The 17,842-nt window shown below is 50.0% G+C and overlaps 9 protein-coding genes across 9 annotated transcripts; 5 read left to right on the top strand and 4 right to left on the bottom strand.

Moving 5' to 3' along the window:
* Nucleotides 1–908: 908 nt before the first annotated feature.
* On the bottom strand, nt 909–2,728 carry POJ06DRAFT_284430 (uncharacterized protein; the record flags this gene model as incomplete). Its single annotated transcript, XM_056190161.1, has 5 exons — nt 2,561–2,728; nt 2,402–2,512; nt 2,103–2,236; nt 2,007–2,052; nt 909–1,985 (listed from the first exon to the last, which is right to left on the bottom strand). The coding sequence occupies exons 1-5, from the start codon at nt 2,612–2,614 to the stop codon at nt 909–911; spliced, it is 1,422 nt and encodes a 473-aa protein (XP_056047045.1). The 5' UTR covers nt 2,615–2,728.
* Nucleotides 2,729–3,155: 427 nt separating this feature from the next.
* On the top strand, nt 3,156–4,341 carry POJ06DRAFT_293468 (fad binding protein; the record flags this gene model as incomplete). Its single annotated transcript, XM_056190427.1, has 2 exons — nt 3,156–3,789; nt 3,815–4,341. 2 exons carry the CDS (start codon nt 3,156–3,158, stop codon nt 4,339–4,341), a joined length of 1,161 nt encoding a protein of 386 aa, XP_056047044.1.
* Nucleotides 4,342–5,339: 998 nt separating this feature from the next.
* POJ06DRAFT_4742 (uncharacterized protein) lies at nt 5,340–6,188 on the top strand. Its single transcript, XM_056191095.1, has one exon. The coding sequence runs from the start codon at nt 5,602–5,604 to the stop codon at nt 6,061–6,063; it is 462 nt and encodes a 153-aa protein (XP_056047043.1). The 5' UTR covers nt 5,340–5,601; the 3' UTR covers nt 6,064–6,188.
* Nucleotides 6,189–6,923: 735 nt separating this feature from the next.
* POJ06DRAFT_284428 (uncharacterized protein) lies at nt 6,924–8,106 on the top strand (the record flags this gene model as incomplete). Its single annotated transcript, XM_056190160.1, has 4 exons — nt 6,924–7,042; nt 7,096–7,178; nt 7,213–7,712; nt 7,770–8,106. 4 exons carry the CDS (start codon nt 6,924–6,926, stop codon nt 8,022–8,024), a joined length of 957 nt encoding a protein of 318 aa, XP_056047042.1. The 3' UTR covers nt 8,025–8,106.
* On the bottom strand, nt 8,107–8,627 carry POJ06DRAFT_284426 (uncharacterized protein; the record flags this gene model as incomplete). Its single annotated transcript, XM_056190159.1, has 3 exons — nt 8,107–8,401; nt 8,456–8,474; nt 8,522–8,627. The coding sequence occupies 3 exons, from the start codon at nt 8,625–8,627 to the stop codon at nt 8,188–8,190; spliced, it is 339 nt and encodes a 112-aa protein (XP_056047041.1). The 3' UTR covers nt 8,107–8,187.
* A 1,507-nt stretch (nt 8,628–10,134) lies between these two features.
* On the top strand, nt 10,135–11,680 carry POJ06DRAFT_242350 (HNH endonuclease-domain-containing protein). The gene is made up of 3 exons (XM_056186220.1): nt 10,135–10,236; nt 10,344–10,672; nt 10,726–11,680. Exons 2-3 carry the CDS (start codon nt 10,426–10,428, stop codon nt 11,367–11,369), a joined length of 891 nt encoding a protein of 296 aa, XP_056047040.1. The 5' UTR covers nt 10,135–10,236; nt 10,344–10,425; the 3' UTR covers nt 11,370–11,680.
* Nucleotides 11,538–13,969, bottom strand: POJ06DRAFT_242348 (permease for cytosine/purines, uracil, thiamine, allantoin-domain-containing protein). Its single transcript, XM_056186219.1, has 2 exons — nt 13,627–13,969; nt 11,538–13,561 (listed from the first exon to the last, which is right to left on the bottom strand). The coding sequence occupies exons 1-2, from the start codon at nt 13,745–13,747 to the stop codon at nt 12,015–12,017; spliced, it is 1,668 nt and encodes a 555-aa protein (XP_056047039.1). The 5' UTR covers nt 13,748–13,969; the 3' UTR covers nt 11,538–12,014.
* A 278-nt stretch (nt 13,970–14,247) lies between these two features.
* On the bottom strand, nt 14,248–16,588 carry POJ06DRAFT_242346 (permease for cytosine/purines, uracil, thiamine, allantoin-domain-containing protein). The gene is made up of 2 exons (XM_056186218.1): nt 16,195–16,588; nt 14,248–16,138 (listed from the first exon to the last, which is right to left on the bottom strand). Exons 1-2 carry the CDS (start codon nt 16,322–16,324, stop codon nt 14,598–14,600), a joined length of 1,671 nt encoding a protein of 556 aa, XP_056047038.1. The 5' UTR covers nt 16,325–16,588; the 3' UTR covers nt 14,248–14,597.
* A 319-nt stretch (nt 16,589–16,907) lies between these two features.
* POJ06DRAFT_242343 (uncharacterized protein) lies at nt 16,908–17,317 on the top strand. The gene has a single exon (XM_056186217.1). It carries the CDS (start codon nt 17,094–17,096, stop codon nt 17,304–17,306), a length of 213 nt encoding a protein of 70 aa, XP_056047037.1. The 5' UTR covers nt 16,908–17,093; the 3' UTR covers nt 17,307–17,317.
* The last annotated feature ends 525 nt before the right edge of the window (nt 17,318–17,842 follow it).

Below are 17,842 nucleotides of genomic sequence, written 5' to 3'. Positions count from 1 at the left end.
CGTCAGGCATCTAGGTTTGGCTCCTCCACCGCGAGAGCGGAGGAAGATATGCCGGTTCACCGAATACGGTCGTCCTCGCTCGCCGCACAGCGACAAAGAAAGACGATTTGCTGAGCTCGCAGACAAATCAGTTGGAGAAGGGCTCACGGAGGACGAGCAGGACGAATGGTGGGAGCTGCGTGACGTTGGCTATGAAGACGTCGAGGAGAAGAGAGCACAGATGAGGGAGGTTGATTGGGAGGTTGATAGCTGTGGAGAATCCGATGAGATTTTTCCGGACTGGATCGCGGAGACGGATTGGGCATGGGGAGACGGCACTTCGACACGTGGGCGTGGAACAGGTCGAGGAGCCAGAGGAAGCAGAGGAAGCAGAGATCCGGGAGGCAGAGGAGGCAGAGGTCGAGGAGGTCGAGGTGCGAGGGGCGGTCGCGGCGGTCATGGGCGCATCAGGTATGTCCAGGACGAGTATGCAGATTGCTAAAGGCATGTGGTGAACTTGAAAGTTGTTGACGACCTACCGTATATCCTCTTGAATTGAACATGTATGCAAATTAGTTCCCATCAAAATGATTGCGTCGGCGGCGCGGTCGAGGAGGTCAGCCTGCGAATGGAGGGAGCACAGGAAGGTACATAAGCAATTGGTGCAAAAGTTGCAGGAAGTGAGAGCAAGGAGAATGGATGATGGAAAGTAGCAGTCTAATCTTGTGGGGTCCGATGTCGGTTCAATTAGTTATAAGCATCGCATTGTGAGGAAGAGTCTTGGAAGTATTTTGATCTCAATTTATTGTTTTGTGATACAAGCCAACAATGCGCGCTATGGTTCACCTAAGCCCCATAGTTGTCCTCGATCGCTTTGGATCTCCGTGTCTGAAATTAGATCTATCAGGTTCTTATCTAGTCGTGATTGATCAAAGAACACTCCAATAATCGCTCATGGCATAGGCAAGTAAACATTCGCTCGACGTGCTGCTGATCCGGAACACTCCCGAACGAAACCACTGTTGCTGCGCTGGCTGCAACTTCTGCAGACTCGAGGCAAGGGACATGGGCCAGACGACCAGATTAGCTAGATAGGGTTTGAAAGGCTCCTTCGAGATTTCCACGCTTGCTGTTGATGTCGGATGGGAACGCATGCGAATGCGGTCGAGACAGGAAGGAATAAATGAGGCGAGAGAGTCGGCTGACGAGTTGAGTTGAGCTAGACATTCGAGCGTTTCCGATTGATATGCGAAGTTGGGCTGTGGGACCACAAGGTCGAGGATTCGCAGGCGGGTGTAAGAGATCAACATTCGGGTGGCGTGATATTCGTTCCATAGGGCAGTGTAGCCAGGCTTTGCACAGGTGAATATGGTTGGAGAATAGAAATCGTCTTGGGAATAGTTGCAGGTCTCTGGTAGGATGTGCTTGTCATACGACCACTTGTTCGGAAGCCGGGTGGACCAGTCTTGGATATCCTGGTCGAGCCTGCGCGATTCGCTGATTACGTCGTCAACTTCTAGGGCAATTGATTGTCCATCTTCGGATACTTGTTTGAGTTTCAAGTATTTGTGATGGATGTCAATGAGCTGAATGATAAAACGATCGAATTCCAGCGCGATATCCTCCTCGCCAAACAGACCACCATCCGCTAGCCAGCGGGGTAGTGGTTGCTCGCGCAGCAGAGAGGACTTTAGCAACTTCCTCCTAGTTTGTTTTATGGCAGCTGTTGGGTTGTAGCGGTGCCGGTTGTCGTACCAGGATTTAAGAATTGCCGCTGCACCATCGAAATGGAACCACACCTTCATCGACTTGAGAGGCTCCGAGTCTGCCACATCGCTGTGGTTTTGCACAAACGACTCGTATCGAGCCATAAAGTGAGCCGCCAGTAAGTATGCATCGATCTCGTCTGCGTCCGGATTACCGCTGTTGACGTGCAGGATGCGGCTCTGCATATGTTGAAGCAGGCGAAGGTAGGACTTGCACGCCTCAGTCGCAGCGGGCCGACACTTCTGGAATCGAGCAAATACCGAAAGTGCAAGAGATGAGAAGACTAGGTCAACAACCGGCGAGCTTCTGCCCTCCGCTTTCCATTCGTGAAGACATTCAGTCCATGTCGCAGCAACGCGGGCATATCCTGGAATACCTGGAAATGATTTTGGACATAGTATGCATGTGCACGAGTCTTGAGATCGAAATTAGGTTGCATAGGAACGAGGCTCGAGCGCGGACCCCTTGGTCGTCTTTTCTCTCCGGTCGTCTAAATGTGGGGTAACAAAGTCAGTGAAGTTCGTCAGAGGGATGGATTCAAAGCCACTATCTCATACAACCTAATATACGAAATCCTTCTCAACAGGGATCGCGCGTAAGATTCGATAAGACAGTCACGTTGGGGACAGGCACTTTGTACCCCGGGAGTACGTACATACTGATTCTCGATGTGGATGGCGAACAATTGTTGCTTAGCCGCATCGGCTTCTACGCAAGTTCGGTGAGATTTGACACATTTTTGACATATTGGCTTCGCTCCGTCGCACTATTGCTCATCAGTTCGAGTCATTGATTGGAGTTTCTTGCAACTTACCTTGATGCGCCGCGCCCTGCAAGTTTGGCATGCTCGGTTTGATTGCATATGCATGGCGGAGCCTGTTTCAATCACTCCGTGATACCGATGGATGAGGCTCGTTGCTTAATGGAGGCGTATAGCTATCCAGAGCAGGACATGTGGAGATTCGCCTCGATAGGTTTGACCGTATGGAGAAGAGACACCGTGTGCGATGGATGTCAGCCTGCTCAGGTTAAACAAAGGGTCAGGGTTAGGGTAGGCCCGGCCAAGTCTAGGCTAGTCCCCATTTGGCGAAACTCTGCGAGCGCAAGAGACAAAGAGACTTCACTAGTCCGCATTTGAAGAAACGTGACGATGCGCATCATCTCCGTACACCTAAACGGCATACAACCAGCCCTCGCAAATGGATTAGTAAAACGAAGGGCCACTGAGCGATGGCTTTCCGAATGTTTTGTCGTCCGACCGAGACTGCCCGACGGCACGGTTCATTGTCAGCCCGGACGAACAAGCACGTCCGCAGGTATTAATGCATCTCACCTCGCTCTTCTTTCCCGCCTCCACGTCGCTCCTATCCCTTGCTTTATTATATCCCTAACGCTACCTCTATCACAGAATGCCCAAGACTTTCGTAGTCCTAGGTGCCGGCTTGACGGGCCTTCCTCTCGCTCATTACGTTCTCAAACACTATGCCGACAAACACGACCTGAAGGTCATCCTTGTCTCACGATCCGACGAGTTCTATTGGAATATAGGAGCTCCCCGAGCTGCTATACCGGGCCAGTTTACCAACGACAAGGTCTTCTTCTCGATTCCCAAAGCGTTTGCGAAGTACCCGGCTAAAAGATTCGAGTTTTTCCTCGGCACAGTTGAGACCTGGGACCCTGATAGGAACTCCGTCGCTGTGACCCAGAGCGATGGACAAACCCGGACGCTCGACTACCGGACTCTCCTCGTGGCCACGGGCAGTGATTACAAGGACGGAGCGCCTTGGAAGCTAGTCGGGACATCTCAGGAAACCCATGATTCATTCGCCAAACTGCGGAATGAGGTGAAGAAGGCGAAATCAATTGTCGTGGGCGGCGGCGGAGGCCCCACCGGCGTCGAGTTTGCCGGTGAGCTTGGCCACGAGTATGCGAAGGCAGGGGTCAAGAAGGTGACACTGGTCATCACCGAGTCGCAGCCCCTGGAAGCCAAAAATTTGGCGGCGACGCGACAAGCAGCCAGGAAGGAGCTCGAAAAAGCTGAAGGTCAACATCATTGCGAACGCCAGAGTTACGGATACCAGCACCAACAGCGCAGGAGGAAAGGTTCTAGAGCTCACCAAGGCCGATGGTACCAAGGAGACACTCGAAGCAGATTTGTTTGTGTCGACTTGGGGTGTGAAGTTCAACACCTCGTTTGCACCCGCCTCCCTGCTGGAGCCAAATGGACGGATTAAAGTTACGAAATCTCTTCGTGCGCCGGGCTATGACAATGTTTTCCTCGCCGGCGACGCAGCGAATGCCGACTCTTATGCAGCTACTATAAGAGAGCCGCAGGTTCGCTATCTCGCGACTGCGCTAGGCCAGTATTTCGCTGGAGGCACGGTGACGGACTATGCCCCAAAGAATCAGGTTGGGTTGGCTGCTTCGGTTGGCCCTGCTCGTGGAATCGGGCAAATGGGCAGTTTCAACATGTTCAGCTTCCTCGTTTGGTACTTCAAATCTTGGCATTTGTGCACAAATGTTGCTCCCGAGTACGTAGCGGGTAATAGTCTCATCTTGTTGGGGGCTTTTAATTACTTTCAAATCCCTCTGTAATTGAAAATCATTACTAGTTAAAGATCAGCAGCCACGACATACATTGTCAAATGATCAATCATCAACGAAGGCTCAGGTTTGGGTCACACAAAGTCTATATTCTAGAGGCTTAATAATAACTTTTGTAAAAAAAAATAATAAAAAATTTAAACAAAAATATCAAATTATACTTTGTATATATACAGACCACTTAGTTGGAGAAAGTCGGAAATGCACGGCATTGCTGTGTCGCTGGCGAAGTGGCCACGCGAGAAGGCTTCGTTAAAATATGGGTTCCAGGATGTCCACGAGGGAACCGACGTGAGGTATAAAACCGATTAAGTTTAATAGTACGGCAGCTGCGTCCATGAGCCCATAAGCGAGAATTAGTGTTTCAGGTGTCCGCAACTATCCGAACTGACTGACACATTTCACGTGGCACACCCAAATATATATCACGTCCGGCAATTCAGTGGGGCGCACGTATTATAATGAAGTGCAAGAAATTGAATCTTACTCAAATTTATCGCGTCAGTGACGTTGCACTGTCGATCACAGCAATGCTATGAGCCGCTTCTGATTCGTCGTCTAACATCCTATCCATGAGCGCAGCTTCGAGCCATGATGACCGAATCACGGTCTATCTAAGCGAGAGACTTCTTTTGTCTCGTGACCCGTTAATACGGGCGTCCACTTTGTGCCAGAATAGCCGCACGATGTTGCATGGCGACCGAAGATCAATCTTGCGGCGACGTTGACATACGAGATTTCGTGAGATTGTACAAAAGGGGGTACATGATTTAGGTAGTCGACGGGACGGATGTTAACCGCCTGCAGTAACGGCATTGAGGGTACTAGCCTATTTCTGGCACTCACCTGATCAACTCGCATAGGCCCGAGAGCTCGTGGATCTGCGCTCTGTCACGGCTGTACGGTTAAGCATGAAGTACTTTTTCTGGTCGTCGCGCAACAGCGGCGTTCAATTCGGCGACCAGAGAAGATCTCGATCGGGATAAATCACTCATTTGGCCAAGCTTCCGTATTGCGGGGGATCGACAAGAACTGATTCGCTTCCGTTCTATCCCACGCTCGTCTCGTAAATCTGCATAAAGCCAGCGGTGAAGTCGAAAAACCTTTCGTTCTGTGGATCGAACTTCTTCACAACCAAATATCTACATATTTCAGTTCCGACAAACACTCTCAGGCTTTGTCAAACCTCATTCTGCTCTTGTGCATTCAACCGCGCTCACCTTCCACGCCTGCTGAGCTGATTCAGGAAATATGAAGCTTTACCAATTATTTTTGCACCTTGTCCTTTTCACTGCCACGGCACTGGCTGCCCCGCATTTTCAATCGACCCCAGTCGCTTCCATCACATCGGCTGGTGCCCTCAGCGTCTCCTTCGACGAGGCCGGCCTCGGAAACACAAATATCGATTATGAACTTGATGCCACGGGTACTGCCGATTTCGCATGCTTCAACAAGGCCGGCAAGCAACCTCCGGCAGCAAACAAGGAGACTGTTGCAATCACCGTGGTTTCACAAGCTAGCTTTCAACCCAAGAATGGTCGTGTTCGAGCAACTATCACCGGACCTGTTCCCACAGCGGGCAGCTTCAGCTGTCCCCCTGGGTTCCAGGTACTCAGGCTTGTGGAGGTCACGTACAGCGGTATCCACCTTTGCGATACCACAAACGACGTTTGCGCCTCTCCGACCCCTGACCCAATCCAAACCACTTTTTAGTCTCGAACACGAGTGGAGTAATATTTTGAGACGGCTATGGAGGACGAAATTGATGGAGTTCTAATAATTTTTCATCATTCTTTATGATCAATATCGTGGACAAGTTCGACTTAACAATGGTGATATTAATACTGCGGTAAAAGAGTTACTTTCGCTTTCGACAGGTAGTAATTGACTTGGAACTAGCAGTCTCGACCTATTCAATTCTCACACATACCAGTGCTGCAGTGGCCAATAGTTCGACCGATGATATAACTCAGAGCCTGTTCTTGAAGAGATCCGGGTTCTAATCCGGTCCAAGAATTGTGACCCTCCGTATCTTGTATCGTCGATATATTCAAAGTGAGAAACGGGGCATAAAGCTCCTGAATCGGACATGGTAGACGCTTACGTAGTAACGAGCCGCAGCCTGGCCAAAGTTGTCACTCAATATAGTCACGCTGAATGTGCAGTGGCAAGCCGCACCGTGCGGCTCTGCAGTTATGACGTTAGAGAAGGCGCTGCGGTAAGGCAGCTCCAACTTGAACGACTTGTGTTTCATTGCAGCAGTAGTGCAGTCCGAATCCAAATCGCCAAACGTCTGCCCATGATCGTAGATTAAACATTTTCGTCCTTGCAAATCCGTGGCAGGTCTGGAGCACTGAGTCCACTTAGACATCTAGCAACCCAGAGCGCTGAGTTGCCTGATATCATCCATCTCCGTCCAACTTTAATTATGAGCGCGATCGACGATAGACATGGGAGTTTTACCAGTCACAGGGTGTGATCAAGTCCCCCAATGACATGTATATAGCCAGGACCTTGCAACGAGAGCCGTTGAGGTCGTCTTGTCTGTGGGAGCATTTCGCCAATGAACTCTTATGGAACATTTGGAATTACTGGATACTGTGAGGCGCCCTCTTTCTCCAGACTCTCAAATCGAGATACCGGCAAGTAGATCCGAATCTGTACAGGAGATCCTCGAAGAAGAAGGCGCGAAGTATGACCATATTGTTATTGACCACCTGTACAGTTGTTGATACCGAATTTTAGATTCCCTAGACTTCAGTATGATGGCGTTCGAAAAGTCGCAATCGTTTCTGCTGCTCCTAGTCCGCTTCATGGCGTAATGATTGGTCAGCTCCTCAGAAAGAAATATCTCTCGTGCAGTCGACAAGACTCCAAGGCTCGATGAAAACATTAAAGATCGCCTTTCTAGTGCGCATGATTATAGAAATACCAAGGACACTGGCGACATACCCACAACAAGGAATTGGGATGGTGCCTTACAGTATCGCACTGCGGAGGGCCTCACGTTGATGGTTGCGGTGGAAGTGGGTCTGACACAGTCTCATGCCAGCCTGAGAGCCGCAATTTCATTTTCAGTTTGTGCGCTCCGCTGTCGAGTTGGAATTGCGATGTGTATCAGCCAAGGCGTCTGTGGTAAACGGCCACCAACGAAATACTATGCGACACTTGAGGAGAAGATGGCCGCAATACAAGAAGTCGAGCGCGTCCTACGGCCTCAACTGCGGGCCAATTCATTTGGACCGCTGAAAATAGGCGCAGACACCGGGTTTGGCAAAGTTACGACTGTAGTACTTGAGACTTATCGCCTGGAAGATGAGACTAGCCAGCCAGATACCCTGCTCAACCCTACGCAGTCTTTTGTAAGTAGTTAGCAGGCAACTTATGCAAAAATTTCCGTCTAATATATAATTTTATAGACGATTGTCGACGATGGGCGCTTTGTCGGGGGCGAAGTTCCGGCAAACCTGGAGGAGCTCATCCTTGGGGATTGCATCCCCACACATATATTAGGCGGCAACAATATAGCAGCTACTCCTGTGAATTTCTTCCATCAGGACTGGTTCGAGGAGAGTTTTCGCTCTGCCATGTCAAAAGGGATGATGCAATCCTCGATGTCTTCGGCTTGCCATACATCGTGCGGATATCGTGCGGATACAAATTGCTTTTTCTAAGTCCAAGAGTGACCGGGAGATTATCAAGGGCAATGCCCTCTTGGAACAGGCCCTACAAAAACTGTCTGCGAGCACATTAATCTATACAGAATCAATCGGATGTATACTCTCAAACCTATCGTGTGAATCTGGTCTCCAGACTTCAATGAAAGCTTCACGCAGCTTACCACCCACTGTGACCCCTGTACTCAAGTGGACCATAGTAGCTTTGTTGGGCAGTTTCCCTAACGGCACTTTCCATCGCAATGGATAGATATGCCTTGACTAACTCCCTGATCTCGGAGTCGATCCAGCGTGCTGCCCCTTCGTGGATGCTACCGGGGGAAGTCACTACAGTCACTGTCTGAGTCAGACTATTGTAGGTCAACGATGGGTACCTATAATATTAAATACTGTTAGTTATATTCTGACAACAGTGACGAGCAACATACCTCTGATCTTCTGAAATGTCTGCCTCCGATTTTAGTTCAGAAAAGTCATAGTCTAATTGCAGAAACTTTCATAAGGGAGCTGAATATCTAATCGCTGCTCTGGTGAGTTCTCCTTCAGAAGCGTGAATGCCTCGTTGTAGTTAGAAACTGCCTGCGACTCCGTAACTGACATCTCTTCCTGTATCTCAGCCAAAAAAAAATCCCGTAAATGTAGCATCCAATTTAACGCGTTTGTCATTTGCCTGGTCGGTGATGGGAGTCTGTCGGGCACGGTGTTGAGCTTGCCCGAGTACTGTCGAGTACAGTGTTGATCTCGCCCATAACACGTTCGTCGTCTCTCGCTTTTCTCTTAACCGTAGACGTTGTGGCATATCTCCCGGGCATTCTCCAGGTCAGCCATTGAAGGATTCGCGATCGGCGCCACGCTACGTGAGGCTCGGCTTCCGCTATCTGGTTGTGGATCGTACCCCTTCGTAAACGTTATCCATGGCGTTAATACGTTAGATACAACACGGAGAACGTAAAAGATTGCAACAACGGTTCGGATGCAGACCGGCTCAGTTTATGTGCTGGACATTTGGATTTTGACCGACAAGTGCAACTCACGTACGATGTCAAAGCACCACCAACTATTGTCGCATCAAGCACATGCAAGGAGAATTTGGGATTCACTTCACGAATATCGACCAATTTTACATCATCAATCGTAAAGTTCATGAGGAGGATCCATGGCTAATGGCTCGGATGCTCATCGCTCTTATTGGTGGAAGAAAAGGATATGTTATTCCTTGCATATCTTTGCCACTATGGTGTCATGCATCGAAGGAATACTAATCAGATATCCAGTCAGCCGGCAAGGTACAAGAGAACTGTGCTCAATCGATATTAATTTCGAAGACAAGCGTTTCTCCATGGAACAGTCCGATTTGGTCAGTGTCGTGAGACATCCACTTTCGCCGGACGCGAAAACAGATTCCCAGGTCGAAATGAATTTTTAACATACGCACGAGCAACTTGACAGTGAGGGAATCAAGTTTGTACATTAACAAGGTCTTCTACACAGTTGCCGGTGACTCGCGATCTTAGGTTCCTCGACTATATAATGACAGCACACGGCAAATTGAATCGTCGTCGCCGCTCGCAACCCACTGCATGGAGATATGGTGCCACATGTATGCTACGAAATCTTTATGAATAAGAGACTTGCAGCTTGCATCACAGATATTGATCGAGGACGTCTGTTTTTAGAATTACAGGAAATGTTGCAGATCGCACGCGATGAAAAGACTTAAGCGAGCTTAATAGTTAAGGGCCATTAGCTGGCAAGATCTAGTAGTCGGCGTGCGGGTGTTCAGCTCGATTAAGTGCGACTCGTCTAGGAAATTTTCTGATATTTGATATAGAGTATATGACAGCCTGCTGTTCACTTCTCCCTCTTTTCGTATTCGCATTACTTAACAGGAAATTTTCAATCGTTCCTATTCGATTTACGAATATTAGTCTGATAGAGCAATCAAAGGAGCGCGTTTGGAAGTAAGGGCTACCGTATGCTGGCCCATAGTGACGGCTATTACGTCATTCAAACAACAATTAGTCCAATTAAAGCATGAATTAGCCCTAACCCTGCCGACAAGTCTAACTTTCGGGCTACAAGCCGTATGTATACAACCCAAATTCACTGGTGAAGTACACATCTAGTTCACGAGACTGACCGGGCTTTGCTCAATTGGCGAGGATCGAACATCGTTTCGTTACGCTGTTTGGATTAGATGGTTGTCAGGGTAAGTCACAGTAGCGACAACAAATCCAATTCTACGGGCCAGATGAAAATCGGTTAACAGGGGAACAGTGGGGACAGTGAGGAAAGACATCTAACAGTCGCGACCAGGCTGTCTTAATATTAGTGGCGCTTGGGTGCTTCAAATATTCATTTCGTTTGGCAATTTATTCAACAGAGTTGCGGGAGTAATATGCCAACGAGCAGGTCTCTCATTCGGAATGTTCATCTCTACGATCCATCGCGGCCAAATGAGCCTCTTGGGGGATTATACTTGAATCCATCGGTGACTAGAAAGAAATTCCTTCGTATGCTGGAGATTTTCATACGCGCGAATAGTCCATATAGCGTCTTGCTTCGAGGAACTGAAATTCCGCTCACACCTACTGACGACCCTCTCCAGCCTGGTCATTATGATATAGTATGCGATGTCCCGGGAGGTAATCTAATTCCTTTATATCGACTTGCGATTAATTGACTAATATGAGATTAGGTATAATAACGGTGACTGACGAGCGATGCATTGCGAGAGCTCTTTCACGCTCAGTCAGTACTCGAAGAAATCGAAAGTTCAGGGAACAAGTACGAAATAGGGACGGAAAATGCGTGATAACAGGATTGCCTAATCCGGTTGCTTTCATGAATGATTGGACAAGCTTCGAGGCTGCTCACATTTTTCCGTTGTCTCATGAAGAACTCTTCACAAGTCTAAATTATCCTCAGTTCGTAGCAAATAGGACTGACGAAACCGATATAGGAATAAACTCTTGTCAGAATGGACTTCTCATGCAATCTACTATCCATCAACAATTCGACACTTTCAAATTTGGTATAGACCCTGACGATAATTACACAATAACGTGCTTCAGCATAGACCTATATAGGGTTGATGGAAGGACGCTTGACCCAGTTTGCAGGGACCCAGCAGACGAGCGAGCAGTTGTAGATGAGTTTTTGCGTTGGCATTTTCGTCAAGCTGTTCTGGCTAATATGAAGGGAGAGGGCGAGTCAGTATTTGAGTTCGATTTTCCTGATGGGTCCGACATGGTAGCAGAGATACTTAGCGGACCGCGGGCAGGAGAGAGAATGGAGGCTGAATTGTCTTTGCGACTGAACAGTGTATCTTCTATACCTTAATATTGTGATTTGCCATTGTTGATTGTTTTGGCTCTAATCTTGCCAATTTTTGTCTCAGTTTGATTTTATTGAGAGAGCAGATTAACATGGCGAGGCAAGCTGAGAAATATATTTTGTTAGGAATATATGGGACGATGGACTTTCATGTAATTAGAACACAAAGAAAAAGTTCGCAGAGAGACGCAATGGCGATATCGTATCGTATTTTATGCGGTATGGGCGATATTCGGCGATACGATATTCAACTTCAATATCGTATAAGTTATCGTATCGAGTAATTTGAGATATCGCCAGGAATTTCCTCTGGCGATATCATGTCCAGTCCTAGTTTTTAACAGCTAAGATTGCTGCTATTTCTTAGTCCTCTGGACGTAGGCAGGAGGTGAAAACCGCTGTCGCCCTGTCATGCCCTACCGCCAACGCACATCAGACTGAAAATATTCTCAACAACAATGCCTATTTAACTAAAACTCGTAATGGCAGGATCTCCGCATAATTATTGAACCTAAGTGCAAGCTGGTCGCTTCCAGATCTGATGACCTCTTCTACGCAATTATGCAACTTTTCCGGACAGGCGCGCGTCCCCAATATGTTACATAAAATGGTCGTGACTATTCATAAACAAAAACGTTATTACAAAAACCGCTAATAATTATCGCGCTTGATCTCAACAACCTGATCACCGAGCGCAGCCTCGATGCCCTCTTCCATCATCAGGCCGCTGTGCGTCTGCAGCAGGTCCTCATCCGGCAACACGGCCCTGTCCAGCATCGTCTCCTCCGCCGGCCAAAACCGGCATAGCAGGTGATACGACAGCATGGCGGAGCCGCACCCGTAAAAATAGCCCAAATCGTACAGATGCTGAATGCCGGCCGACACCTTGATGGACGAATTGACGGTCGGGATGAATCCGGGCAGGAGCGGGACCCAGCCGATGAAGAACGCGACGAACGCGCGCCAGTTCGTGCCCCACTTGTTGTAGCGGTAGATGCCGTGCTCGTTGTACAATTCCCATACGTCGTACTTTTGTTTGTGCACAAGGTAGAAATCGGACAGAAGGATGCCGGCGATCGGACCAAGCCAGACAGCGTAGCCTGCCATGAAGCTGATGAAAGCTGGCGCGCTAGTGAGAATGTTCCACGGTGTGAGGGCCCAGGAGCCGAGGAATGCGACGATGATCTGGCCCCGCCGGATGTTGATGTACCGCGGGAACAAGCAGTTGAGATCGTTGGCGGCCGAGACCGAGTTTGCCGCGATGTTGACCCCGATCTGGGAAATCAGGAAGAAGAAGGCGCAGAAGAAGGCGGCCGCGCGACCGCCGCGCGAAGTCCATTCGTCGATGAGCAAGAGCGGGTCCCAAAAGATCTTGCCGTACAGGATGTCGGATCCAGCGGCGACGACGACACCAAAAAATGTTACGAGCGCGCCCGTGGCCGGCAGCACGAACGCGGTGATGTATGCGGCCCTGTCGTCGACAGCGTACCGGGTAAAATCCGGCACGTTGATAGCAAGGGTCGACCAGGATCCAATATTGGCGTACAGGCCGTTCAGGAAAGTCCACGCGAGGGTCGACCCGTGTAGAGTTGTTTTCTGAGTCCAGAGTGAGGTCTGCGAGACGCCGACGGTGTGGATGACCCAGCCTATGATCGCGAACCCAACGATGGGCGTCGTGATAGCCTTGACCAGGAACAGCCACTTGAGTCTGTGCATGGGAATCAAATGCATTGGCAGCACGATGACGAAGTAGACCACGTACGCTGTCATAAACTGCGTGTCGATGTGGGCTGACAGAGGCAGTCCATTCTTGAGATGGTGGAATGATGGCCAGATGGCGTAGATCATGGACCGCACGCACTCGGCGCCGGTGTACGCATTGATGCCGTACCAGAAAATACCGACGATCATGCGCATGACGATCATGAGGTAACCGAAATAGTAGCCAAACGACGCGCGAGCCTGGACGGAGAAGCTAATATGGTAGCGCGAGCCGACGACACCGTTGAACACGATGACAAGGCCAGTGATAAACTGGGCAATGACGACACAAACGAGCGAGTCACGCCAAGACATGCCAATTTCCATCAACGACGCAGCATTGCGGAAGCCGTTGGGAGAAAAGTTGTCGGATATCCAGTACATGACGAAGTTGTATGTGCGCCATGTCCGGCGCTGGGGCGGTACGGGGTCGAGGTCTGACTAGTCAATCAGTCCTCGACGTCGACAAAATTGGCAAAAAAAAAAATCGACAAAAACGTACCAGCGTTCGACCGACGGATGGCGTCCGCGGAATTGAGCTGGACCCGCTTATGGACCTTGGACCAGAAGCCAGCCCGATCCGGCAGGTCCCCGTTCGACTCTGAGGGCGAATCCTTGACCATTTTCTTGCGCAGCCAGCGACCGTGTTATCCGACGAGAAAGGACAGTTGCGGGCCCTCGTACAATATATAGACGCCACCAATGTACCGCGGCCGGGGAACTCACGGACCTGGCCGCCTTGACCAGCCGAGTCATGGTGTCATGTAGACACTCCGTGGCGTGGGTTAGGTCGAAACTCAAGCTTGATTTGGTGATAAGAGAGAGTTTTTCTTTACAGACCCGACTGTCACGATTTAGTGACTACAGCCTGCTGATGCTGTGGGGGAGGTATCCAGAGAGCAGACAAAATAATCCTCGCACTGATTATCTAGCGTGAAGTGCCTTGCATGTACCGCAACGATACGGCTTAGCATGGTGCTTTTTACACGGCAGAGAAACTACTGAAAGTGATTGCCAATGAACCGTACCGGTTAACCCAGATTACCAGCCGCTGGATATGCGGTATTAACAAAAAGGGCCGCTAATCTTTAGCGTCCACCAGAGGTGCTTGTTTTCAGAACGTGCCAACGCTCCCGTCACGTGTTGGCCCGGGTTGTCCTCATTCAGCTCATGCAAATCAACATGAAATTATGAAAGCGACAAACAAACGATATTAAGAAACGCATAAGATTTGGAGATCCGAATGTAAATATGTACGAGCGAGCATTCGGACATAGCTAGGTCGCAGAAGCAAAATTGTGTTGCCCGGCCAGAGAGCTGCAGAGGATAAGGTTTATAGTGCAGTGTGTTCGGTTGCTTCATTACTGAACTATTTCCCGAACTAGGAAACATGTTCAAGATCATCTAAGCATTATACATTTCCTGACAAATATACACGCCAACAGAACAAAACCCCAGCAAATCCAAAATAAATCAATCCTTGCTCTGCTTGACATACTCGTCGCCAAGCGCAACCTCGATGCCTTCCTCCATGTCCTCTCCACTATGGCCATGAATAACGTCGGCGTCCGGTAACACCGCCCGTTCAAGCATCGTTTCAGTCGCCGGCCAGAACCGGCACAGAACGTAGTACGACAATGCGGCCGCGCCGACGCCGTAAAAGTAGCCGAGGTAGTAAAGGTGGGTTGCGCCGGTCGAGACCGTGATGGACGAGTTGACGGTAGGAATGAACCCGGGCAGGAGCGGGACCCAGCCGACGAAGAACGCGATGAACGCGCGCCAGTTCGTGCCCCACTTGTTGTAGCGGTAGATGCCGTGCTTGTTGTACAATTCCCACACGTCGTACTTTTGTTTGTGTACGAGATAGAAATCCGACAGCAGGACACCGGCCATGGGGCCGAGCCAGACCGAGTAGCCAGACATGAAGCTGATGAAAGCAGGCGCGCCAGTGAGAATATTCCAAGGTGTGAGGGCCCAGGAGCCGATGAACGCGACAATGATCTGGCCGCGGCGAATGTTAATGTACCGTGGGAACAGACAGTTGAGATCGTTGGCCGCCGAGATCGAGTTTGCCGCAATGTTGACGCCGATCTGGGCGATGAGGAAGAAGAAGGCGCAGAAGAAGGCGGCCGCGCGACCGCCTGACGACGTCCAGTTGTCGATGAGCAGGAGCGGGTCCCACAGGATTTGGCCGTACAGGATGTTGGAGCCGGCAGCAGACACTACGCCAAAGAAAGTGATGAGGCAGCCGGTGGCGGGAAGCACCAGCGCCGTGATGTACGCGGACCTGTCGTTAGCCGCGTATCGGGTGAAGTCAGGCACGTTGACGGCCAAGGTCGACCAGGTGCCGATGTTGGCGTACAACCCCGAGAGGAAAGTCCAAGCGAGCGTGGAGCCGTGGAGCGTGGTCTCCTGAGTCCAAAGCGAAGTGTTGGACACGCCGACCTGGTTAATGACCCATCCCATGATGGCGAAGCCGACAATGGGTGTCGTGATCGACTTAATCGTGAACAGCCACTTGAGGTGGTGCATGGGGATGTAGTGCATCGGCAGGACGATAACGAAGTATACCACGTACGCGGTCATCATCTGCGTGTCAATATTGGCCGACGCCGGCAGTGTGTTCTCGACGTTGTGGAACGACGGCCAGATGGCGTAGATCATGGACCGCACGCACTCGGCGCCGGTGTAGGCCTGGATGCCGTACCAGAAAATGCCGACAATCATGCGCATGATGATCATGAGGTAACTGAAGTAGAAGCCAAACGACGCGCGGGATTGGATCGAGAAGTTGATGTGGTATCGTGAGCCGACGACACCGTTGAGGACGATGACGACGCCGATGATGAATTGCGCGACAGTGATGCACACGAGCGAGTCGCGCCACGACAGGCCAATTGCCATGAGCGAGGCGGCATTGCGGAAGCCCGAGGGCGAGAAGTTATCGGAGATCCAGTACATGACGAAATTGTGGGTTCGCCATGTCCGGCGGTGAGGCGGCACGGGATCCAGATCTGGTTGTTCATCGTCAGCAGAGATCAGGCACACATAGCACAGATACTGGACTCACCAGCGTTGGACCGGCGCTGGTCGTCGACGGAAGACAATTCAAGTCTCTTGGTGATGCGCGACCAGGCGCTAGGGCGAGTAATGTCCATGGCGGCGGACTCGGCCGGCGAAGACGTCTTCTCAGAGGACATGCTTGCAAATGTCGATGTCAAACTCGAGAGAGGCAAGTCTGGCGGCAATATGCCGGCCTCTTTATACAAACAGGGCGTATCCAGTCATCCGGAAGAAATTTTTGCAGGTGCAAACGAGTCATCATCTGTCAAGTCCTACTGCGCCTCTGCCCTTGGCACTCCTCCGGTAGATAAAAGCGGCACATCGAGAAACATTATTAACACAATTTTCAATATTAAACGGTCGAAAGGCAGGGCCGGGCCACTTTAAGGGGCGGCGCGTCGGGCGGCGTCGGGGCGTTGCGCCTTATCGCGAGACATTTGTAGCTCGCAGTACCTTGGCGCCCAGGCACAAGGTTAGGTCTATTATGCTATCTTGGAGTCTTCTGTACAGATGTCGGCACGGTTTTAACTATGGCATTTGTCCGTGCCGCTATGAATTGTGGCGGCAGGCGAAATGCGCCATGGCTTCGATACGATAACACTACTGCAACTCAGGCCAGGCCGGCCACGTCCGATGCTCGACGCCACAATGGATGGAAGAAACAGTCATTTGCACATAACTGACCTGGCACAAGTGTTCGATGTGGCTCCTGTGGCAGAGATTTTACGATAAAAGGAGGAAATTCATGAAGAATAAATCGACCATTCTTCTTTGGGACTAGCGTAAGTAACCCAATTCGCCGGGAGTCAGATCACCCGGAGTTATCTAAACCCGGGTAAGTCTGCGCGTACACAAACTGAACGCGTCTATCATCGCATCATTGTCCCCGCACGTATTACTACCATCATGGATCCGGCTGCAATTGACTTTCCCACGACGAGTAATCCCTATGATTTATGCATTGGTATGGTCTTCGAGTCAGATGATAAAGCCAGAGCCTTTGTGAACACGCATGCGATCAACAACAATGTCGCAGTAAAGAATGGCGTCGTGAAACACAAAAATCAGACACCTATCACTTGTCTGCAAATGCAGCGGAAAGCCTCTCAATACCGGTAACCTCCCACTGGAAGTCGGGACTAAAGGAGACAATGGCCTCACTCGTCAGAAATTTGCCCGAAGCATGCTCTGTGACTGTCGATGGAGAGTTCGTTTCAAAAACCAACTCAACGATTCTTGGATCCTTGCAGAGCTTGTTGACCAACATGATGGACATCAGCTTGAAGGTATGAATGCCTATACTTATCCCGAAAACCCGACCCCAGAAAGCTGAAGCACCCAGGGCAACTATGTGATGCCTTGTCCAGCACTCCTCAGCATCCCTTATACGATTGCATCAGTGCTAAACTCGACATACGGGTCGTCTTTGTTTGGCAGGGATGTATATAATCGAACCTACGATTACTACCGGGAAAATAAGTCCTCGACGGCACGATTCATAGAGACCTTGCGGGATGAAGGTTACATATACAGCGTCAAAGTGTCTACGGGCAACACACTCGAGGCATTGTTCTTTTGCAAGCCTGCTGATGTTCAGAGGGCACGTCTAGGGTGAACTTAAAAAAATAAAACGAAAGCAACATTCTGTTTACGGT

The sequence above is a fragment of the Lipomyces tetrasporus genome (assembly GCF_029532465.1).
Source record: "Lipomyces tetrasporus strain NRRL Y-64009 chromosome Unknown POJ06scaffold_1, whole genome shotgun sequence".
NCBI classification, from domain to species: domain Eukaryota; kingdom Fungi; phylum Ascomycota; class Lipomycetes; order Lipomycetales; family Lipomycetaceae; genus Lipomyces; species Lipomyces tetrasporus.
This window is presented reverse-complemented; position numbering and strand designations above follow the sequence as displayed.